The sequence below is a fragment of the Panthera tigris genome, chromosome B3 (genome assembly GCF_018350195.1).
Source record: "Panthera tigris isolate Pti1 chromosome B3, P.tigris_Pti1_mat1.1, whole genome shotgun sequence".
NCBI lineage: Eukaryota > Metazoa > Chordata > Mammalia > Carnivora > Felidae > Panthera > Panthera tigris.
In genome coordinates, this window is record NC_056665.1 from 73,487,065 (window position 1) to 73,510,898 (window position 23,834).

The following is a 23,834-nucleotide window of genomic DNA, read 5'->3' on the forward strand; positions in this document are numbered from 1 at the left end:
CTTTGCAATTCCATTCTAGACAGAGGGAGGTGTTTTCTTGTTTACCCCTTTCCTTCTTCTTTCCATTCAGCCAGCCTCACTTGGCTTGCTTTCTTTTTCTTGATCACCCAAACTTTAGAGACTTCACCTTTTGCTCTCCCCTCTGCTCACCCTTCCACCCCAATTTGGCACATCTGCTCCTCCTTGAAATGTTTTAGGTTTCAACTCCAGTGTCACTTTCTCAGAGAAGACTTCCTTGATCACCCCAGCTAAAATAACCTCCCTCCTAGGGCACCTGGGTGGCTCAGTCAGTTAAGTGTCTGACTTTGGCTCAGGTCATGATCTCGTGGTCTGTGAGTTCAAGCCCTGCATCGGGCTTTGTGCTGACAGCTCGGAGCCTGCTTCAGATTCTGTGTCTCCCTCTCTCTCTGCCCCTCCCCCACTTGTGCTCTGTCTCTCAAAAATGAATACATGTAAACAAAAAGTTTTTTTTTTAAATAAATAAAATAACCTCCCTCCCTGTTTATCCATTTGGTTTCCCCAAATGGAGGTATTAATGGATTGACTGAAGGGATTAAGGGAAAGTTGCAAGGAGAGATGAAGAAACTGGCTAGCTGCAGCGAGGGTCCATTACAGCCCCCAGGGCCATAAGGGCAGGGAGCCTGTGAAAGAGAGCCAAGGGCAGTACCTGTCCCCTACCGCAGAGAGGGTGCCCTCCTGCTGCTCTCCAACGTCCAGTCATGCCTGGAACACAGCAGGATGACTAAGGGTAGGGGGCACCTAGAAAGGCAAAGGAAGATAGTGCACTCGCTTGTTGTCCTTTTCTTCCTACTCCTTCAGTGAAGAGCTGGGTCTGTCTGGGTCACTACCGTGTTCTCAACACCCTGCAAGAGCCTGGCACAGGGACAGATGCTCAACAAATACTTGTTGAATAAGTTACTTTGGCCCAAACCAGAGGAGTTCAGGTTAGAAGCCTCATTCAGAAAGTGTGACCCCTGGCTATGTGTCATCCCCCTGGGATGTGATCTGCCAGAGCATTGGGGCATGCTCAACACTCCTTGTCACGCAGGCACCAGGTGTGTTCTTTTCTCACAGCGGCGCTGGGACCCTTCTCCAGCCCTGGTGCCAAGCACCTGCCCAGAGGATGGTGGACGGCTGGGCGGAGACCCAATTCAGAGCTGTGGGAAAGAAGCACGGAGTTGGTGCTGAACAACCCAGGTCCCATCACCCAGAACCTTGAAAATAAGTCAAGGGGCAGTGGTCTTGAGCTGAGAGGAGGAAATCCGGAGGTTGAGTCACTTACCATGTTCTGTACAAACCCCCCTTATGCAACCCCATCCCCCTGGGCTAAAAGGAAGGTGCGGGATTCTCCCGGACATCCACAGAGACTGGCGCCTCCCCCTTACAAACTCAGAAGGCCCCACGGCTGAGGAATAAACCAGCTATTGAGGTTCAGATCTGTCTGTGCAGACCAGATCTGTGGCAGTGGGATCCAGGGAGAGATGTAGGACAGGATGCCTGAGGGACACAGAGGCAAAGGCAGGAAAAGGGACCGAGTCCTGGGTGAGGCTGGCGTGCTGCCCACGGATGCCCAAGATGTAGGAAGTCTCTGCCCCTGCGGATGTGGAGATGAGGGGAAGGGAGAGAGAGGGAGAGACTGGGTTCCACCTGTCAGAAAGTTATTCCTTAATGTCTAACTTGGGCTTTCTCAGCAGTGGCCTACAAGTCACTGGCGGCCCAGGAGAGACTCTAGGCCCTATTGTGTCTTATGTCTCTCATGTGCCCATAATTCCTGGTTACTTATTGAAGGGACTCTCAGGCCCACCCTGTGTGCCTCTGTGGGGAGGGTGTGAGCAAGGAGTAGAGACAAGTGCCGTGTACTGACACAGCAAAGGGACTGAGAGAGCCTCAGGAGAATGTCTCTTATCCCCTCTGGCTTTATCTGTAAGATGTGGCTCGCACTATCTTGCTTGTCTGAGGCCAAAGCCCACCAGCCGATCTCTTGAGGTCTCTTCCAGCACCTCTTGAGATCTGTGATTTTTGTGGAGCTGTTTTTGATTCTGCCTCTAAGCAATCCTGTGACTCTGGCTAAGTCCCTTTCTCTTCCTGAGGCCTCAGTTTCCTCACCTACAAAATGAGAAGTTTAGATGAGATCCTGAGGTCCTTCCAGTTCTAGTAAAGTGGAATAATAACAACTATTCATCTCACCATGTGCCAGGCCCTGTTTATCTATGAACATAACAACACTGTGAGATGGGTATTAATCCTACTCCCATGGTACAGATGAGGAAATTGAGGCATAGAGGGAAGTCACTGGTTCAGGTCACACAGCTTGGAAGAACCGGAGGGAGATTCAACTGGAGCCTCTTAAGAGGGCTAGAGTTCTAGCAAGAAAGAATACTTTGCACAAAGGATTTCACTGGTAGAGGTGCCTGGGTGGCTCAGTCGGTTGAGTGTCCAACTTCAGCTCAGGTCACTATCTCACGGCTTGCAAGTCTGAGCCTGGCGTCAGCCTCTGTGCTGACAGTTTGGAACCTGGAGCCTGTTTCACATTCTGTGTCTCCCCCTCTCTCTGCCCCTCCCCTGCTCATGCGCATGCTTTTTTTCTCTCTCAAAAATAAATCAACATTAAACAACAACGACAACAACAACAACAACAACAAAACCAAGGGGTTTACTGACAGAGGTGATTGTTCTTGTCATTATCAACTTTCTTTCATACACACGGGTCTCAGGCCTTTCCCAACGGAGTCCTCCCCCAGGCACTCAGATTCTAGTGCTTTGGAGAACTCAAGCCCCAGGGAATGAGGGGCAAAGAGGGAATGGGTGGATAGGAGCCATGTTGGTGGGGGGGGCGCTGTCAGCCTGGTGGGCTCAAGCTGTGGAACTGGAGAGAAAAGATTGAGTCCTGGATTAAGAGCTAGGGGACCATAAATGTGGCAGAGCCATCTGGAAGCTGACAGGAGCTCCCGGACCTATATATCAAGGTGCTGGGGTCAGCAGGCCTAGACAGGGATTGGGAGGTGCTGGGATCCCCCCACAAGCCACAGAACTCTGTTAGGGAAACATCCAGAGGCTGTTCCAGGCCTGTGGGATTGCAGGGGTGGTGTGCCTTCATTATCCAGAAGGATAGAGTGGGTTGGGCTAGGGGCAGGGGGAGAGCGGAGCAGAGTGACAGACACGCAGCTTGGCCATGTGGTGTGTCAGGGGAGAGCTGTGGGCAGTGTATCTGTATTCTTGGATATTCATTTGTGCATGGAACCGAGAGGTATACAGACCCAGCCATATGCATTCCCTGCCCTTGAGGCCCCCATGCCACACATGCAACACCCCCCCCCCCCCCCCCCCCGCCGCCGGCCACCGGAGAAGGCCAAGGCCCAGTGTGCAGGCCCATTACTGAGTCATAGTGCAATTTTATTCAGCCATAGAATCATCATGCTGGGGTCTGCCCTCCTCCCTTGCCACCCGCTGCCATTTGTCCATGGTCTATGTCTCAGGCTCAACCTGTGAGGGCTCTAGGGCCCCAGCAGGGTCAGGCCAGGGCTGGTGTCACAGTCTGCCAGCTGGGCTCAGCTGCAGCCCCCCACGCCCTTGATGAGGTTGGCAGCCTCGGGGATCTGGCGGAAGAGGTTTCGGAGGGTGTCCAGCTCCTGGGTCAGCTGCTCCACGCGGCTGCGGAGGCGCTCGTTCTCTGCCATGTACTCCAGCACCTTCTGTTGCGTCTCCAGGATGCGCCTCTTGGCCTTGTCCCTGCTCTTGCGCACAGCAATGTTGTTCCGCTCCCGCCGAAGCCGGTACTCCAGGCTGTCCTTGTTCACCGCCTTCTTGCCTTTGTGTGAGGGGCCAGCTGGGGATGGCGCCTTGAGGAGGGGGCTGCAGGGGGGTGCGGCGGCGGCCACAGGGGCCTGGAGGGGACACAGAAGGACCAGAGGTGAGGCTCTGGCCAGGAAGCAGAGTGGAGGCAGGGCAGGAATCCCAGCAGCACAGGCACACTTGGGCGTCAAAGAGATACGGGATCCAGAGCCAGCTTTTGGCTCTCAGTGAGAACAGCCACTGCCCTGCCGCATGCAGAGGGTCCCCCGCTCTGACCAAAACTTCCTTTCATGTTCCCACAGGGTCTGAGGACACTTTCCTTCAGTCTCTCTCGAGTCTCTAGTCCTACGACCAGTAGGTGTTTTCTCTTCTAGAAGCAGGTGGCAGAGAAACAAGAGGAAAGGGCTGATGGGCAGCAGAGAAGCTGGTGGGACCTGAGGTCAGGGCAGGTCGGCTGGCCACAGGGGCTGCAGGACACACTGGGTTCCAACCATACGGTGGGGTCTAGGATAAGCGTGAATTCACAGAGAAGCAAAGAGGGGTCCTGGTCGGGGGGGAGGGCATGGTGGTGAGCACAGAGGGCTTTGGGCTGGGTCAGTTCCACACAGCAACATCAAACATAGACTCGTTAGTGTAAGCAGGGAGCTCAGAGTCCTGCACCAGCACGGGCCTCTCTCCAGCTCCCGGGTGCCAGGGACGGGATTTGACCTGCTCTTACCTTGAGGACGCGCAGGGGCTGGCTGGGCGCTGCCAGGGCTGGGGGCAGGTGCATGGCCGTCTGCCCACAGTGTGCTACTTGGTACTGCAGAGGATTGTAGCCACCACGGCTGGCCCCTCGGCTGCCCTCTGGTCCCCGGGGCTCCTCCTTCACGGCCACAGCCCTGGGGTCGTAGCTCCCTGGGCTGCTGTAGATGCCAGGCCCCAGTGCCTTCCTGTCAGGGCCGAAGGTATGTGGCGGGTAGGCGAAGGGCCGTGGGTCGGGCGGCAGGTAGTGGGGGAAGGCAGGGGTTCCAGGTCCCTTAAGCCCTCTGGCCTCAGGTGCTGGCTTCACAGTGAAGAGGTCAGAGAGGAGCTGTTCCTCCCCAGACTCGATGTAGGCGGAGAGGTCGATGGAGGCCTCATGCTCACACATGTCCCCCAGCTCTCCAGGCCCCGCTCTGCCCCCTGAGAACTCGAGTGGCTGCTGGCCAGCCCGGGGCTCACACTCGTAGTAGGTCCCGTGGGACATGGCCGGCCCGCCCCCTCAGCTCCCCGCCCCTGCAGCCCTGCTCTTGGGGCACCCTCTGGGATGCTCGACCTGCCCTCTCCCTATCTCCCCCTGCCCTAGATCTGCCCTAGATCTGCCCTCTCCGGACTCCTCTGTCACCCACTCTTGTGTGGCCTCTCTCCTCCCTCCTCTGCTGTTTCCTTTTCCTTCCTCTGTAGTCAATGCCTCTTTTCTCTTCCCTTTTTTCCTCCTCTCTCCTTGGGGTGACTCAGGGAGGGGCAGGGCGCACCCCGGAGGAAGGGATGCAGGGCTTAGAGAAAGGGGGCCCCTGGCCTATTTAGCAGTTGGGAGCACTCTTTGGTCAGGGTCCAAGCCAGGGTTCTCAGACGCCTGGGAGCTGATGCTTCTGGGAATGCCTCCCCCCTCCCTGTTGAGTCCAGGGGATTCCAGAGTCCTCCCTGAGGGCAACACCTCACTCTGAGTGTCCTCCTCCCTCCGACTTCTAAAAAGTTCTGTGCAGATGAGGTGCCAAGTCAGAATGAACAGAGAAAACCCTCTGCCAGTGCCGACCCCAGCCGGATCTGAGCTCCTCCCTTGACACGCCTCCCTCTCTGCCCCCCGCCCCCCCAACCCAGCGCTGGGCTCCACCTACCCCCAGGGGGAGTCAGTTCCTTTTGTAGCCCCACCTCCCAGGGCATTCTCTTGGGTACAGGCCAGGGGGTGTTGTTTGAGGGGTTTACGAAGTAGTGACAGGTTCTGGGACCAAGCCTGCACTGTGGTGCAGAGCATTTGCTAGGTTTTTGTGCAATAGCCCGAACCCTCTTATGTTTCCAGCCCTGGGTAGCCCTTGCAGCCTGGCACTATCCCTGACTGCCAAGGCTTGGCTGAGGCACCTGCTCAGGACTTGGGCCCCGTGCCCCAGACTCAGGCAGGCTGCCGACCCAGGAGCCGACAGCTGCACTCCTCCGGTGACTCCAGTGCTCTCTCTTCCAGCTGCCCTGCACTGCTAGAGCCTCAGACTGGCACTGTGCCCCCACCCCCCCCATCTGGTCCTGGGGCTCTGCCCTGTTTCCTGTGCCTTGTGCCACAGGGCTCAGGCACTCACTGCAGCTCGGTTTGCTGTCTTTCCTTCTGCATAGCCGTTCTCTGACCTCGATGCGTGTCTCTTGGGTCCACTTCCTCTTGCAAGTCTTGAGAAGACTTCTCTTTTTGTCATCACCTCTTCCTGGGACTCTGTTGCAGGGTTTCCAGGAGAAGCCCAACCTCGGCACGTTTTGTCTCATGCTGAGCCCCCTCTCCCTTCCCTTTTCTTTTTGCTCTGGGAACTCCCCACTCTCTCCTGTTAGAGGTATTGCAGTTGCTCTGTGTTTACCTATTGAATTTCTCCTACAAAAGGGACTATAGGTCCAGAAAAGGAAAGGACACAGAAATGTATCACCAACACTTTTATCACCAGCAGATGCTGTGAGTACCCTCTGGAGGCCAGAAGGTTTGATAAGTAGGGTACATGAAGGGCCAGGGCAAATGCAGAGGGGATATGTGTGGCATTGAACATTAAAATAAAGTATGCAAATGTAGACATGGCTGCCTACCCGTCAGGCTAGTTAGCATCTTCCTTCCTCCCTCCCATCTCCAAGGGCACAGCATAAGGTACTTCCTCTGAAAGCCCTGTCCTGGCATGGGGAGATCTGCGTGTATCCTGGAGACAGATCTCAGGGACCAGATGGGGAAATTTCTATCTGATCTCCTTTTCAAAGGACCTTGGGTCAAACAGGTACCAGAGCTGAAGTACTTCTGTTTGGCAGGAGTGCCTCTGTTGACCACCAGGTGGCAATGTTGGTCCAGAATTCAGGACTTGAGGGGTTGCTGTGGTCAGGCATCCGGGGGCCGACAGAGGGCAGCCTCCCACAGCCATGACAAGGGCAAGCAGCAGCTGGGCCCCCAGAAGGAGGAAGAAGAATCACGGCGGGGTGGGGGCTTGCAGTGTAGTTACCGGGAGGGTGGGTAGGCTGAGAGGACTGGGCCCAGGGCCTTGTCTTAATGAAGAGAAATTCTAGCCCTCTCCGACTTTGGAATAGTGATGATGGCTAAGGCCTGGCATTTTCTGGGGTTATGCTTTTTTGATCATTGAAACATTTACTTTTCCATGCTGACCATTTCCCTGTGAGTTAAGGGGGAAGGTAAGCAAGACAGAGGGTATTTTTATCTCTGCCTTATAAAAGAGGAAAACAAGGCTGAAAGGCCAAACCTCCCAAGGTCACACAAGGATGCAGTATTGGTCCTGGGGGATAGGGCGGTAGGCTAGTTCTTAAAACCCCCAGGCAAGAAGGGGTGTGGAAATGGGGAGCTGTGTGACTCAGAGAGCCATGTTTGCCCTCAGTCAGCCCTCCTGGGGGGAGCGAGAGACCGTGTCAGTAGCCAGTAGCCAGTGAAGGGGGGGCGGGGGAGGGGGCGCTGGAGGAAGCAGGGAAGTGTGCAAATAGAGCTGGCAGGAAATGAGAAAGGCTGGGGCCAGTAGGAGATAAGTGATCTCGGTCTCTCACCTCCCAGGCTGGTGGCTGACGTTGCTAGAGTACTGACATCAGTGTTTCCCAGTAACCGAGGGGCTTGGTGGTGGGGGTGGGGCAGGTTGCATTCTGGATGTCCCTGCAGGGGAGGAGTGGGTACTGGACAGGAACAGGGGAGGGGAGGGCAGTGCCAGCTAAGAGCAGGGGGCTTCTTGGATTCCATGGAGTTACTCAGGAGTGGAAAGAAGCCTCCTTGGCCAGCAGGATCATTTCCTCCTGTGCTGCTTCAGTTGCTACCTGTTTGCATTAACTGAAACAATGCATGATATATTATCTTAGTGACTTTGTAACAGGCCTCAGTTCAAAAGTCACCTCCTTCACCAGGTCCTTCCAACAGGGAGGCAGCCAAACATGGCAGTCAAGTGTCAGAGAGAACTGGGCTTACATCCTGCCTCTGTCACTTCCCAGCTGGGGGGCCTCAGGCAAGTTACTTAATCTTACTTGTAAAATGGCAATAGTAAAGTCTACTTTGCTGGATTGTTTAATTACTTTGAATAAGATAATGTATAGAGAGCAACTTATCAGTAAATGTTCAGTCTTCTTCTGCCCTTCCTCTGACCACCTCTTGTGGTTTATCTGTGTCTCCTAACTAGACAAACTATCTGTAGCCTCATCCGATGCCTTAACTTGACAGGTATTTTGGGGCATGTAGGCACCAGGCACCATACAGGTTCTGGGGATCTGGCGGACTCAGCTCGAAGTCCACCTGGTGTGGGCAGTCAGCCATGCCTGAAAGTGCACATGTACATGTCATGTGCCTTCTTTCCGTCATAGACTATTTGCTCCTTGAGGGTAAGGTCAGATCCACTTTTTGGACTTCTTCAGCTGACCATATTGCCTGAATTATAATTAGTAGAGGTGGATTGTCAAGTATGAATATTTTCATGGAGTCAGCGGGACTAAGTATTTGAAATCTGTGCTGATTTAGAAAATTCAGGAGTAAGTTTGCTATTCTCATAGCATATAACAAACCCCTTGGACACGATGGTTCTAAGATATGTTGTGTGACTAACAAATGAATGCTCAAGCAGCTATGATTTCAGTGACCCCCAAAGTCCCTAAGGTCAGAGCATCTGAATTCCTACCATTAAAGTGACTGACAGGGTTAAGACAGGGTAAAAGCCCAGGTTAAAAATAAATGCATGTTGCCCAGGAGGAGACTACATTTTCCCATTTGACCAGGTTAAAAAGGTCAGCAAATGTCACCTTAGGGGGATGGTGGTAGTGGATAGGAACAAGTGTCTCCACAGGGTGAGAGGGGACTGGGAAGGGCCAGACTTGCTGGAATGAGGCAACATGGAGAATATACTGGCAGCCATGGGAAGGAAAAGTATGTGTATTGGGGCAGAGGGGGTTCAAAAGGGTGGATTTGAGTCCTGGAGAGAAGCCTCTTGCACAAGACTGGCCTCTGCCCAGTTTTGCCCTTGCTCTCTGGGGACAACCTTGGGCTGGGAGATTGAAGGACTCTTTGAGAATAGGTTTAATCCTTTTTTTTTTTTTCTTCTTTTCCTTTTCTCTAAAAGTGCTATATAGGTTAAGTGACTTGCCCAAGGACACAAGCTGTTTAGTGGCTGCTGACCTGGGACTCAGAGCCAAGCATCTGTACCCCTGTGACTGGCACACCTCCAGTCTGAGTCTAGAAGAAATGCCAGCCATAAATGAGGAGTGTTGGGGCCAGGCCAGGACTGGGAGTAGAGGCATCTTGCCTGCCTGTGTCCTCACGTGTCCTAGATGGTAGAGGGTGATGTCTTAATAACCCCCTCCCCTGCGCATGTCTGCCAGAAGTACTGGCTCTGGAGTAATGCAGCCCCAGGACAGGCAGCTGGGAGGCTGCCCACAAAGGAGGCACTCCAAGCAAGGACTGGGCCTAATCCCATCAACTTCCTCCAGCAATTAACTCAAAGCACGAGGCGAACTTGTTCCTACTGTACCTGCTCCCTCCTTTGTCCTCACTCAGCAGCCTTCCTAGTCTTCTAACTAGACACGGTCCTCTCAGTCTGCTCTGTGCAGCTGAGGGGGACTGTGTCTCACCTCCTAGTCCCTCCTGTCAAACCCCTTGTATCTGGCTGGGTCTTTTCCTAAGTCTCCCTGGCATCTCTCCACAAGCTCAGCCTGTCCCTTCCTTTCCCACCTGGTGCCAGCTGTCCTGGTGCCAGAAACCTTTGCTGATCCGGCCTTGGGGAACCACCCTGCCTTTGCCTCCCTCCACTCAACTTAGTGCTGTCTGTCATCCATGTCCCCAACTGGGCAGTGAGGAGGTTCTTCTTCCCAGCTAGTTTGTGGGCTCTCGGTAAAGTAGGAACTTTAACACTTTCTGATTTTACTGAAGCAATGAGAAAGTTTTTGGTTCAAAACGAGAGGGAGTTAAAACAACAACAACAACAACAACAACAACAAACCCAAAGAGGTGGTATTTGTACTGGCACTGAGTCCCTGGAACAGAGCAAGGGCCATTCTGGGGTGAAGCTGGCAACCAAAGCATCCTCATGAGATAGGAAACACCTGGGGACTTTGTTTCAGAAGATCACTGAGTTATTACCACCAACAACTTCATTTCCATTTAAAATTTTATTACATCAAAAGAAAAAACAAAAACAAAAAACAAAAAACCCTCCACAAAACGAACTCTAACCCTCAACCAACTCAAAGACAGAAGATTATTATCCAGGTATAACTAAGGCCCTCCCCCCACCCCAAACAACCTTACATTAAAAAATCCAAAAGAAATAGAAATACCAGCTTCAAAAATATTTATCCAAAAAAGTAAGGCATTCACTTTATGAAACAAACAAACAAATCAACCCCAACAATTAAAAGAGGGATGGAGGTTGGAGGAATGAGAACAGAGAACAGGAGGACGGTTCCCTGACCCTTGAGGGGCCAGCCCTATCCTGCCCTCCACTTGGAAGGGACCAGAACTCAAACCAAACCTGGCAGCTCACCAATGGGGGGTCAGGCAGGCCAGGTGGGGAGTTGGTGGAGCCAAGCAAGCCAGGAGCACTCCCCACGTGTTCTAGTCTAAGCAGATGGTACAGGGAGGTAGGAAAGAAGGGATCCTGCTTTGCGATGAAAAGATCCTAGTCCTTAGCACAGCAAGTGTGGCAGGAAGGGCAAACATGGTGGCCTTCCTCTGGAGTGCAGGGAAAGGCAGCCTCTGCCCACAGGATGACCAGAAGTCCACATACCATAGAGAATGTGTCTCCAAAATGGGTACCTTCTGCCACTGTCCTTTCATCCTGTCTTGGAGGCTGTCTAAAGACAGGCAGTGGTGGGACCAAAAAAGGGGGGTATCTGAGTAGGGGGAGGAGGGATGAACTAGCCTTCAGAAGACACTCTCTCCCCAAATAGTCTTCCAGCTTATGGGATGGGCGCTTCTGAGGGGTGGGTGGGAAAGCACCCTCCATTCCAGGAAGGCTTTTCATACCAGGTCTATCCTGACGGTTAGAAATCAGGGAGTATTTTTAGGTCCAGTTCTTGGATGGGAGATGACTTAAGGCTGATTTGGCTTGGGTTTCAGGCCTGAAGGGCTTGGGGAGCCTTCACATTGGTTGGTCCCAGAGCCAAGCCAGAGAGGAGGAAAAGGACATGATGGGGGTGCCAGCAGTGGGCATGTTGGGGGCATGGCTGCAGGGATAATGGAGTGACTGCTTCTTCTCGTGGGAGTAGGGAGGGAAGAGGAGCTGAGCAGCTTTGCCATCAAGAGAAAAATGTCCACTACACTGAAAACAAGAAGACTTTCTGGCTTCAGGAAGCTTTGGCACCGAATGGGGGTCAGGATGCAGGAGACAGGGGCAGGGCTGGGTTTCTGCAATTTGAGCCTTTCCCAATCTCTTCCACAGGCCTGGCTTGGGGTTAGGAGGAGGGGGCAGTTCTCCTGCTCATTGGTCCTTAACTCAGTAGGAAGGTGGTGTCCCGACAGGAACCTTGCTCTAGCCAGGGAGCCCAAGCTGGGGTGGGGGGAGGTACCTGGGGAGGGGGAGAGGAGAGAACAGAGGGAAGCATCTCTCTGATTTCTTGGGTTCCTAGTGAAGGGAGAGGGATATGGGTCTCTCCAGTTGACCTTTAAAGATGACAGATTTGCTTGAGTCTGTCCCTCCCCAAAAGACTCACTGTTGCTTCCACTTCTCTGAGCAGAGGCCTCCCTTGGGCTCAGGAATGGGGAGGGAAGGCAGTACTGAACTGGGCTCCTGAGGAGGCAAGTGAGGGTTTGAGCCCCCAGGGCGGTGCAGGAAGGCCCTGTAGGATACCCCCAGCAGCTCCTCTCTCCTCCCACTGCTTGGAGCAAACCCTCACAAGGGTTTTGGACATAGGCCCTGGTGGTAAGAAGCTGGTTCTTTGGGTACAAATGTCAGTGTCTTTGTTTATAGTTTTTTACACCCACACCCAGGTCCTGCCCCTGCTTGACAGAAGCAGAGGGGTGTGTGTGTGTGTGTGTGTGTGTGTGTGTGTGTGTTGGGGTGGGACCTAGCCCGGGAAGGAGGGCAAAAAGGGGGTGTAGGAAGAAGAAGCCAGTTGAGAGGGGATGGTGGTCCTCAGGGCTGGGGCTGCTCCGAGTCCTTGTCCTTGCAGGCAGTGGGTTGGTAGATGGGCTGCCGCTGTTCTTCTGTGTCCTCATTCAGCTCCTCTGTCCCTGAGCCCCCCTCCACCTCGGGGTACACAACCACACACATCTTCTGGCTCACCAGGGTTAGCAGCTCTATGGGAGTTTACACAGAACAGGTCAGTGCTGAGCATCCCATCAACACAGCCAACCAGGCTATGGCCCTGCCCAGATCTCCTGCCCCAGATGTAGACTCAGCAGAGCTGCCAACACCTTCAGGAGACTTCCATTCCAGGAGACAGCCACCTTACCACCTCCTCTGTCTCTGGGAAGCCTGTTTGTTGGCTGCCCATTCCCATAAAAGCCTTAGTCCTGCACCTTCCCTACACTTGCTGACCACCAGTTCCAGGGTCTTCCCTGGCCTCTACCTCAGGCAGCTCCTGCAGGATGGCTGTCAAGTTGCCTATTTTCTTATAGGTCTAAGGTCTGTGTGCAAACCTCAGCTGTTCTCCCCTCCTCAGAGGTTTCTGGGAAGGCACCCACCCTTTCTCATCCTGTCTTCTTCTACGGAGCTCTGTGGACCAGCCTAGGACTCCTGACCAGGAGACCCAGTCCAGACCAGAAGGCCCTCTATCCATCCAGCGCCCTCAACAACTCACCAATGAAGTTATTGAAACACTTGGGCTTGTGTTGCCAGTAAACACCCAGGAAATAGACGGGCACTCCTGTCAGCATGATGGCCAGGCCAGTGCCACACACCACAGGCTCCGACAACAGGCTAAAGATCAGCAGGAAGGCCCAGAACAACAAGTAGATGATGGGGAACAGCAGGTTGATCTGTGGAGCAGAGGTGCTGTTAGCTGTGTGGACCCCAGGGGCCCCAGGATCAGGGCATCCTCCTTCTTCTCAACCTATAGGGAGGCATCTTTGAGGGCAAAGGGTAGACTTCACTCAGCTCTGTGGCTTCCACACCCTTAGGCCTGACAGATCAAGTGCTATGTCAACAAATGTTGGTGAACTTGGGTAGTGGGACAGGAATAGGAGAGGGGAACTAGGGAAGGAATGATTTTCACTGGATCTTCTCTTCTGGGAAGGATGAAACAACACCTTGTCATCCATGCCATGTGTTTGTGGCAATAATAGAAGCCCATGGGGATCGATAAGCTTGCTGGTATATTGGTATATATTTGCTGAGGTCCTAGGGTGGAGGAGAAGTGGAGGAATGAGGGAGAGGAAAGAAGGAACTGGCCTGGATATGTCAGGTTCCTTACCCTTGCCCAGTTCTAGGCAGGGCCCTCATCTGGGCACCATGTGGGCAAATGTCCATCCCTCTCAATGTGAAAGATCTAATCCCAGGATCAGTCTCAATGTGTCTCTCTCAAGCCATTTGAGAAGATAAATCTGCCAAGGTCCAAGAAATCAGGAAACCTACCATAGTATAAGACAGTCAGGGGCCTCAGTTTTTTCAAAAAGAAGCATCAGCTCTATGGGCTTCATCCTATCTGGTTGGCCACAGGTGGGAGTTCCCAGTAGAGTCTTCTTCAAGACTCTAGATTCAGCTGCCTTTCTCTTCCCTGTCATCTCTTCTCAGAGGGTATGAAAGGGTTGGGGGAGGGATGGGTTATTCTATGTTGTCATCCTAGCAGGCTTTCTAAGAGTGGTAGGAAAGTGGTGGTGGAAAACAGATGTGGAGAGCTGGAATTCCTCAGCTGGAAGAATCTTCTGGAAGGATCTAGTCTTCTCTATTTCTAGAATAGGATTGTTCAAATAGCTCAGGGATATACTCTATTCTTCCAATTTGCAGGAGAACCCAGAGTGCTCTCACATATTTTTTTCTGAGCAACCCCATTCATTCCCACCACACAATTATCTCTTGTAGCCATCAATAGGTTCACCAAGCACCCTACTACCTATAGGGCCCTAGTAGTTTAACAAGAGAGGCACATGGAGGGTTGGGGTGGACTGGGAAGCTTCAGGGAAGAGGAGGAACTTGAGGCCTATGTGGAAAATGGTTAGGATTTGGATAGGCAGATGGGAGAAGGAAACTCATTCTGGGATGGAGACATAGCTCAAGTAAACTCAGCTATCTGGAGGGATAAGGAGGAGACTGGACAGATCAGCAGATTCAGGGAAATGTTGGAGAGATAAGGGAGTCTGGAAAAATCAACTGGAGTTTATAAGAGTCATAGGAAACAAAGAAATGACCTGATGAAAGTACATTTAATCTAACTTATTCTTCCAGCTGCAATTTGTTCTGGTCCTGTCTCCAGTGGAAAATGGAAATGGCTGCCCCATTTATACATAACCCTTGCTTCCCAGAGGGTCTGCTACCATCATAGAAATTATGATCTGTGGTCAGCAGCTGATAACAAGGTGATTTAAAAATCTGGGCTGCAGCTAGAACCAGTAGAGGAGATGGAGGGGGTCCCAAGGGCAGCACCTTGATAGGGCGGGGGATGTCAGGCTTCTTCCAGCGAAGAACTATCTGTCCAGCAATTGTGACTCCATAGAAGAGGTAGTTGATGAAGCCCACGTAGTTGATGAGTGTGTACATATCACTGGTGACCAGCATCAGCAGGGTTGAGATGCACTGTAGAGAATGGGAGAAACTCATCAGTAATCAGAAAGATATTTGGACACTGGAGGAGCTATTTACAGGTCAGGGGACTGTTCTGCCTCTAGGAAGACAACACCATTTTATGATGAATGTCTCAAAATTGAGACTTTACAGCATCCCCTAGTCACCCTGGCCATTGCTAACACCTTCGTTGCCAGTAAGTTCTTTCTTATTGCAGGAGTGATAATAAAAATATTTAAGCACTGGTATGGCATGGGCACTAACCAATCAGAACAGATACTGGCTGTAAACAACTGGATTGGCCACACTGGCGACAGTGGCTCTACGTCTGCCCTGGTCTCATTTATATTTCTTCCTTGGTTGTAGCTCAAGCTGGTTTTTTTGTTTTTGTTTTTGTTTTTTTTTTGAGTCCCTTAGGGAAGATTGTTAACTGCAGATTAAAGCTTTATTCTTACCCTCAATCTCTTCTCCTGAGTCATTATCCTCCCCCCCGCCCGCCCCGCTTTTTTAAATATCACAGTTTTATAACAATCCCAGCCAAAAAAAAAACCCACAAAACTGTTTATAACAGTTATAAAGCACTTACTAGGTGCCGAGCCCTGTTCTTAGTGTTCTACAAATATCTAACTCTCATAACAGCCCCATGAGGTTTTCTTGACAGAGTCCACTTTCCAACTTCAAAATCATCTCAGTGGCTCTCTCAGAACCATGTTCTGCCCCTTTGTTAATTTGTTAAGGCCAAGAGAAGGTTCAGTTCTCTTGTAAGATCTGATGGTGAAAATAATCTAGAAGATTTTAACAGGCAAATAAACCAGATTCTGACTATACTTGCCTTGCAGTCACAGGACTTCACCAATGGCTCAAACTGGAAACAAGTCTGTGGGTCACTGGGAGCACTAGGTGGTCTCTAGGCACCTTTCACAGCTAACCAATCAGATGGCCTTCATCCTATATCTGAACATTCTGAAACTCCCCTCATGTTGTACAATGTTTCCACTTGACTCCTGAGAACTCTATTATCCTGGTCTAACTGCTTCTCTGATGGAACAAAATCATTTTTAATACTGTATTCAGGATACAGAAAGAAAAAAAAATAACTCAAAAGACTCAGTGGGGACAAGTCTTTGCTCTTTCTTTTTACCCCTCCAAATGACTCTACTCGGGGCCATTTTGCCCTCATTTCTTCCCTGTCCCAAGTTTCCTTTTCTTCATTTTCAGTTACTAGTCTTCCTTTCTTTATGATTTTCTTATTTGGTGTACCTATGCATAACACTGAATTTGTTTCAGTCATGTTTTCCAAGAGATAGGCAGAGCTTCCTGGGGTAAGAAGATTGAGGGGAGTGCTGGGAGTGTGCAGCAATTGGTCAGGAGCAGGGGCCCAAAGCCGCAACTCCGTGAGCAGCAGGTGTAGGGGAAAGCCAAGAAAGGAGAAGTTTCTTTATGAGGCTGTAGAGTCATGAGACAGTCCCTTCAGTCTGACCCAAAAGGATGGGAGAATAGAAATGAGCCAGGATGAGAGCCTGAAGGTGTTTCATGACTCAGGGTTTTTCCTTGTTCTTTCTCTTGATATTCACAAAGCCCACTCATGCCATTTGCCAGATTATCTAAGACCCAGTGAAACCTAGGAGCAGGCCAGAGGGGGACAGGGGTGTGTGGGGGAAGTGTGAGCTCCCAGCTCAAATCAAGTGCTAAGAGAAAGGGTGTATATAGGACTGGCAGAAGGAGGGGCCCTTACTGTGAAGAGCAAGGCTGGGATTGGAGTGCAGCGCTTCACATGGATCATGGCCAACACACTGGGAAGGTGGCCTTCCCTGGCTCCAGCAAAGAATAGCCTGGTAGAAAGAAAAGGAAGTCAGCCTGGGATGGCCCATGGACCACCTAAGGAAGGTCCCTCCCCAGCCCAGTCTCCCTCATCCATGCCTACCTTCTGCTCACACAGGAGCATCTTCCCCACCCCAACCAGGTACCCACCTTCCCATGCACACTCCAGCCCACTTGTCACAGGACCCACGTTCACAAGTGCAGGTGCAGGCAGACCAGAGGCAGCCAGTGGATAATGGATGGATTCTGGGTGCATGGAGACCCCGAGTATGGTCTGAGTGGTTTGGGGTTACTGATGATTGTGCCTTCACTTTGCGGGCCTCATAGTGCTTTAATCCCTCTAAAAATGTGCTTCCCCCATTCTCGAGGGATACAGGTTCTCTGATACATGGGAATTGAACTGTCTGTCCATGGAAAACCTTAAAAACACTGATATCCTAGTCAAGAAGTAGTTGCTACTTTGGGGGTGGAGAATGGGTGGTAGACCAGAAAGGGAAACTTGGGTGATACATGGAAATATTTTATATCTCATTTTGGGTGGTGCTTACATGGCTGTCTACATCTTTCAAAACTCATCAATCTGAACACTTACATCTGTGTATTTTATTGTATTGTACATATTGTATTTTATTATACCTAAAAATTTATATATCCTTAAGCTACTTTTTCTATTCCCCAAAAAGCCATCCTAAGGAAATGAATAGTGAGTTAGTAAAAGGTATGTATACAAAGATACTCTAATGATAAAAAAGATTGGAAATATCCTAAATGCCCAAAAGTAAGAGATTGATTACATAAATTATGGTGTATCTATTAATATGGAATATTTTACAGTCATAATAATGTTAAAAAAATTGATCACATGAGAACATGCTCACAATACAATGTCAAATGGTAAAAGCAAGATAGAAAACTGTATGGTTCCATACAGTATGGTTCCAATTAATTTAGAAATTATGGACATGTAAAAACATACCAACTGATTATCTCTGGGTGATAGGATTATGAGTAATTTTAATTATCTTCCTTAGACTTTATTAAAAAATTAATTTCTAAAATAGACAAGGAATTTATAATTGGAATAAAAATTATTTTTTAAACTTTTTAAAAATTAAACTTTTTTGGGGAGAGAATTGTAGATTCACAGTCAGTTGGAATAAATAATACAGAGAGATCCTAGGTATCCACCCTGTTTCTACTGGTAACATACTGCCAAACTATAGTACAATATCACGGTCAGGCTACTGATGTCTAAAAATTAATTAAAATTTGTTTAATGTTTATTTAATTTTTGAGAGAGAGAGAGAGAGAGAGAGAGAGAGAGAGAGAGAGAGAATGAGCAGGGGAGGGGCAGAGAGAGAGGGAGACACAGAATCCAAAGCAGCCTCCAAGATCTCAGCACAGAGCCCAATACGGGGCTCGAACCCACAAACTGTGAGCCAAAGTCAGACACTTAACCGAATGATCCACCCAGGTGCCCCTAAAAGTTAATTTAAAAAAATGTTTATTTATTAAAAAATTTTTTAATGTTTATTTTTGAGAGAGAGAGATATAGCATGAGTGGGGGAGGGACAAAGACAGTGGGGAACACAGGATCTGAAGCAGACTCTGTGCTGAGAGCAGAGAGCCCAATGTGGGGCTCAAATTCATGAACTGTGAGATCATGACCTGAGCTGAAGTCGGACTCAACCGACTGAGCTACCCAGGTGCCCTAAAAGTTTATTTTTAAAAAGAGAAGGTTTAACATAAGGGAACGCTTCTTCTCTGTCCCTTTTCTGAGAGAAAAGAATACAAGAAGCTGTTGGGAGTCATTTACATATTAGTGCGGATTAGCTTTTTCTTTTCTCTAGAATTTTGTAGGGAGAAAGAAACACCTAGAGGTTGGAGGAAGGGGATGGTGTAATGGGGACAGAAAGGACAGAATCAGCATGCTAGGTGTTCTGAAAAAAACTGTCACTTACATTGTAATTTGTGTGTGAGGGGGATGGAGCTAACAGCAGCAGTTTGGTAGAAGTGTGGGAGTCCATTATGGCCCCAAGTACCCATGTGCATCACCATCAGCTGCCATCATCAACCTCCTAGGCCACTGTCACTAGTTTCATGCAGCCACACAATATCGCCCCTCTACGGTGCAGCCTCATGCACCCAACTGAGCCACAGGTGCTCTGTGGGCCTCATCATGCACATAGCCAGGGCTCTGCATTCACATCCCTCCTCCACATGCAGCCAGGACCATGTGTAACTGTCCAGGTCCAACAGCATTTGCAAGTGTCAAGTTCACAAGAGACAATTCTTGCCCAGCTAGCTGACAACAGAAGAGACAATGACATTAAGCATGACACACGCCACACACACTCCTATTCCTCAGGAAGAATCATCCTCTCCATACACTAAACACAAAAGAATACGAGAGAGCAGGGAAGGAGGGGGAAGGAAGGAAGGAACTGGAAAGATGAGCAGAGGAGGCCTGGTGGGTGAGCTGTGCCTCTGAATCAGAGGTCTCACACACCAGGGCCACTGTGTCCTGCATGCATACACAGCTATACCACATGCACGCAGACCACTGCTTGGCCTGCCTGAGGGACAAACCCCACTCTAAAGTGACTATAGCCAGTCACTCTCCTTCCAATAGATCTCAGAGAGCCTCATGGGTCACTGCTCTTCCACTGCTCGCCCTCGGTTGAGGCCTCCAGGTGGCCACTGCTCCTGTGTAACACGCACACGAGGTTGCTGTGGGTGAGTCTCATAGGGTCCTGGGGTAAAGAGGATACCTACACTCCCTCTTCCCTGCCCTGGATCCTGAAAACATGGTACTCCTTTGACATTTCATGAGAACTCCTCCCTGATGGGATAGGTGGCTTTGGAAGCAGCTAAACCCAGGGACACCACTTTTACTGTATCTTTTCAGTAGAACTGTGCCCTGGGGGCAGGGAACTTTCTAAGAAAACTGGGAGAACCCCTAGAACCACACCAATGGAAACTATCCAGTGTCTGCCGGCCTCAATAGCCCATTCCGGAGATAGTAAGAAGAGACACTGAGGAGGGGCCAGATTCCTAGAGGTGTGGAGGCAGGAGCTAGGGCTTCCTGGACCCACTTGAACTTCTGGCTTCCCTGAGAATTTGGGAGTTTGGGGCATGGCTTTGGACAAATGCTTTCCTTTAGCTCTTCCACATTTCTCTTACTTCACACACTCTGCCCTAGTCTCCTGAGCGACCATGAGAAGGCTGCCCATAGCCACATGTCTGTTGAGCAAGGAGAAGCTGCAGGGCACTCAGAGATGATCCATCCCACCTATGGGCTGGTCCCAGAACTTCCATGAGACACCAGCCCAGAAGCCCCAGGCCCATGCTCCTCCTGGTCCCTTGTAGAGTGGGGTTCCTTTCTAGCCAGCATAGCCTGTTTCTAGTCAAGTAGCAAAGGGGCTCTGAGGCTGCAGCTGAGACACTGTCCTGCTGCCAGTCACAGTACTCAGACCTAGGACTGCATCAGGTGGCCTGGGACCTCCTCAGCCCTGGGCTCCTACTGAAATGAGGTGGGATGGGGCTTCTCGCCACTACATGTGAAGCCACACACATCGCAGGTAACCAGGTGAGCAGCACACACCCCTCTGCATCCAAGCTGACACACATCTGCCCTTATGTGAGCAATCACCCCCTACCAGGTCACCACCCAGGTGCCCACACAGACCCCTGCTGATGGAGACAAATACCCCACATATACACAGAGCAATAAGCACAGCAGAATGGCCCCTGGTCCAGGAAAGGCCTGGACAACACTCACCGGGAAGAGGTGAAGAGAGACCCATTTACTCCTCCAAATGTGGACAGGGCAACAGAAATGGGCATGATCCAGGCCATGACCCCTAGGAGCTTCTCTCCAAAAGTCTGGGAGAGAAAACAAGGGGGTGAGCAGAAAAGGAGAGGTTACAACCCTCCACTTGTACATCATTCTTGGGAATGCTCCCTCCCATCTCTACCCTTGCTGAGTCTCTCTGACTAGGGTCCTGAGGGGAGGGTTGCAGGCCCCAGGCCCCTTCTGCACCACACCGCCACTTCCCTTCCCATGTTGATCACCACACAGTGGGCATTTAATCAGTGTTTTGGGCTATTAACTGAAGGAGACAGTGCATGGTGGTAATAATAATACTAATAATAACAACAACAACAACAATGACAATGATGTGGTAACATTTGTTTTCCTTGTCTTATGGATGAGAAAACTAAGGCACAAACTGAGATCACAAACCCAGAAAGTGGAGGGCCAGGACTAGAAGCCAGCTGTGTGAATCTGGGCCTCATGTGCATTATACACGAGTGAAGACAGGCAGGCCCAACAGTTTGGAGCTCTGAGACCTTGAACAAGGTCCTTAATTTTTGAGCCTCAGTTTTCCCATCTGTAAAACAGAAATGGATCCTAATTCATAGAATGAGAATTTCTAAATTTATAGAAATAATATGCTAAGAAGGGAAAAATGATAACAAGCCACTACATAGGCTGAGAAAGAAAAGACAGTGAAGCTACAGACTAGTCTTCATATATTGAAGGAATATAAAATGTCAGGGGACTAGCCTTTTCTATTTTCTGAGCCAAGTACACATTCAATTTCTAGCACATTATGGGGGAGGGGTTGTTTAGAGTAGATGTCCTGCTGGGTTAGGCTGGTTGGTGGTCATGGAAACAGGCTACCACTGAAGGACCTCTTTCTTTACAGTCCTCTGAGATAAGCCATGTGATGACAGCTTGGCAGGGTGGCATCCAGGCCCAGGTGAAGCCAGGTGAGGGAACGGCATGGCTCCCAGGTCTTTCCTGGATATCAAAGACCCCAGTGCCTTGGATCTACATGATCTCTTTCCCCAAAAAGCACAAACCATTCCTACTTTCTGACTATTTACTGGCACACACTTTTCCCTGATGAGGGAAGGAATCAGGCTGCATGATTTCCCGAGGAAGAAATGAAGGCAGAGAGAAATGGTGTTGTCTTCTGCTAGATTATATCTTTCTGAGGAGGAGCCTGCCTCCTTTATATGATCATCACATTTAGAGTTTAAAGTGCCCCAGATCAGGAGTTAGCAAACTTTTTCCGTAAAGGGTCAGATAGTAAGTAATTTGGCTTTGCAGGCCATACAGTGTTTGTGGCAACTAGACAACTCTGCCGTTTTTGCTGTTGTAGGTACAACACGGCTGTCAGTTTGCTCCTAGGCACTTGAAGATGTGGTTTCTGCCCTGAGTACTTGGGTTGACTTCCAATTCCACAAATCCATGGATCAGGGAAAAGTGAGTGGGGCTAATCAGGCAAGTCTATGTCAACATTCCTGGTTTGAAGGACTGTGAGTTTGATTTCTTACCACAGCGACTGCGTTTGATGCCAGCAGCTCCTGAGGGGACATTGCAGTGACATAAGCGACATTGGCAAAGACATACACAAATGTGACCAGTGGGATGGAGATGAAGATGGCTCTGGGAAGGTTCCTGTAGAGGGAGAGGAGGTGAGAGGGGGAAGGCCTGGCACCTGGGACCACCTGCCTTGTGATGGGATCTGGGGAGTGCCTTTTGTCTTTCTGCACACAGCTGACTTTGCAGTGCAGCTGACTTTACACTTTTCTGTGATGCTCCCTCTCCCTGGGGGGGGGGGGGGTGGATTTGTCTCAATATGGGCAGGACAATTTAAAGGAAATGAAACAGCGTAGGCTGGGAATATGCTCCATACTGTTGGTCCCTTCCTGATTGGAATCTCCATGATGTACCTCTCTCCCCTGCCTCAAGACACAAAGACCCTCCTGTCCCAAGACAGGTAAATAAGATGTCTGGAGGCCTCTCAGGGCACATTTCATCCTCTAAGGCAGTGGTGTTTCCTCAGCCCTGTTTCAACTTTTTAATCTGCTCTGGGACCATCATGGCATCATTTTTCTCCTCCTGGCAGGGTGTATGGCAAATGGTTAAAGTTCCTAGGAAATAACTCTTTCTTTAAAATAGACCAGGTCATGGTCAGATGGGGCTGGAGGTGGAGAAGTGGCCAGGGGACACCTGGCTCCCTTTTCCTAGTAGCAGGTGCCATGACCTTTTGAGGGATTTGGGAAGAGCTGGGCTATTTCAACTCACTTGTAGGGATCAACAAGTTCCTCAGTCACGTAATTAAGAAAGTTCCAGCCTCCGTAGGCAAAGGAGCCCTGAAGGAAAGCCAGTGCGATGAGGCCGATGTTGGGTTCTTGGAAATTCTCAAATGCGTTCTTTGGCTCCAGCCAGAAATACTCTCCTGTGGACGCAAGGGGCAGGAGGCTGCTCAGAGAGATAAGCCAGAGGCCTGGCGGCCCTTAGCCTGCCTAGTCCCCTCTTGGCCCCTCCCTGCAGTGATGGTCCAGCTCTTTGTCTTGTCTCCAGTGAACCCCACACATCGGAGAAGTGGGACCAAAAGGAGCAGGGAAATAGAGATCTAGGACTTCCCCAGAACCTGTTAACCAGGAGTCCAAATGGGGACTCAGGTTCAAAGCACAGTGCTCAACGTTCTTTTAAAAGGCAAATTTACTTGGAAAGAAAGGCCAGGGGTGGTCACTGGTTAGGGCAGGGTAAATCTGGGGCAGGTGGGGGGTGGGGGGCTGGCTTGTTGAGATTTGGAGATACAGGATTAGGGTCATTGGCAGTCTCCTGACCACCTTCCTTTGTATCTAAGATATATCTATATCTACTTTTTTATACGAATGTAAACAGTTTTATTTAGAAACAGATAGGTACCTGTTTGTATTGTAGAATATAAAACTTGATTTACACTCTATAAAAAATAACCAGTATCCAAATTCAAGAGAGCTAGCATTCACAGAACATACAATGTGGGTGTGTAGCTACTGCTCACCAGCCTCAGGCTTGACTTAAACCAAAAAGATAATCCAGGGGGATTATTAGAGATTAGAGTACAATGCTTGCTGCTGAGCACCCAGCATCCAGAAGTTGCCGTTTTAGCATATGAAGGTTTGCTTTCTAAGTGCGTAACTTTAATAAGGTCTAGGTGCTCTGTACCTAGTGAGCTGTGAGGCTCTCCTGCCACACAGTTTTCACAAAGCATGAAGAACAACAAACACTCACACATAAACTCCTATAATGCCATTATTAGTTCATGCTTGCTCTTTCTTTGTCAATATCCTCCTATCTCTTTCTAAGGTGTGTGTCTGGTCTCCCTCTTCATGGTATAGATTCCCTGAGGACAAGGTCCTTCAGCAAAGAGATTTTCTACTGCCTTCCCAACCCTTAGCACAGGGTCCTGTACACAGTGGGCCCTCAAGAAAGGTTGCTGATGACACTGTAATGAGACATGGATTAACTGCCCATATTTTACT

General features: G+C 50.1%; 2 protein-coding genes across 8 annotated transcripts in view; both read right to left on the reverse strand.

Annotated features, from left to right (window-relative positions):
- Positions 1–3,372: 3,372 nt before the first annotated feature.
- On the reverse strand, positions 3,373–5,581 carry CEBPE (CCAAT enhancer binding protein epsilon). 3 transcript variants are annotated; one of them, XM_007097971.2, is made up of 2 exons: positions 4,511–5,579; positions 3,373–3,884 (listed from the first exon to the last, which is right to left on the reverse strand). In XM_007097971.2, the coding sequence occupies exons 1-2, from the start codon at positions 5,018–5,020 to the stop codon at positions 3,549–3,551; spliced, it is 846 nt and encodes a 281-aa protein (XP_007098033.1). In that variant the 5' UTR covers positions 5,021–5,579; the 3' UTR covers positions 3,373–3,548. The 3 variants fall into 3 exon arrangements, with proteins under 3 accessions (XP_007098033.1, XP_042843668.1, XP_042843669.1); XM_042987734.1 differs by having other exon boundaries at positions 3,792–4,162; positions 4,511–5,581; XM_042987735.1 differs by having other exon boundaries at positions 3,792–4,336; positions 4,511–5,581.
- Positions 5,582–10,115: 4,534 nt separating this feature from the next.
- SLC7A8 (solute carrier family 7 member 8) overlaps positions 10,116–23,834 on the reverse strand; it is a 78,543-nt gene continuing 64,824 nt past the window's right edge. For 4 of the 5 annotated variants that reach the window (XM_042989398.1, XM_007097973.3, XM_042989399.1 and 1 more), the window contains 7 exons: positions 22,606–22,759; positions 21,852–21,975; positions 20,287–20,390; positions 16,420–16,516; positions 14,547–14,696; positions 12,766–12,943; positions 10,116–12,262 (listed from right to left, as the gene is read on the reverse strand). In XM_042989398.1, the coding sequence (XP_042845332.1) occupies positions 12,099–12,262; positions 12,766–12,943; positions 14,547–14,696; positions 16,420–16,516; positions 20,287–20,390; positions 21,852–21,975; positions 22,606–22,759 (971 nt within the window). In that variant the 3' untranslated portion in view covers positions 10,116–12,098. The remainder of the gene's footprint in view (positions 12,263–12,765; positions 12,944–14,546; positions 14,697–16,419; positions 16,517–20,286; positions 20,391–21,851; positions 21,976–22,605; positions 22,760–23,834) is intronic. The other variant, XM_015544697.2, reaches the window with a different exon arrangement.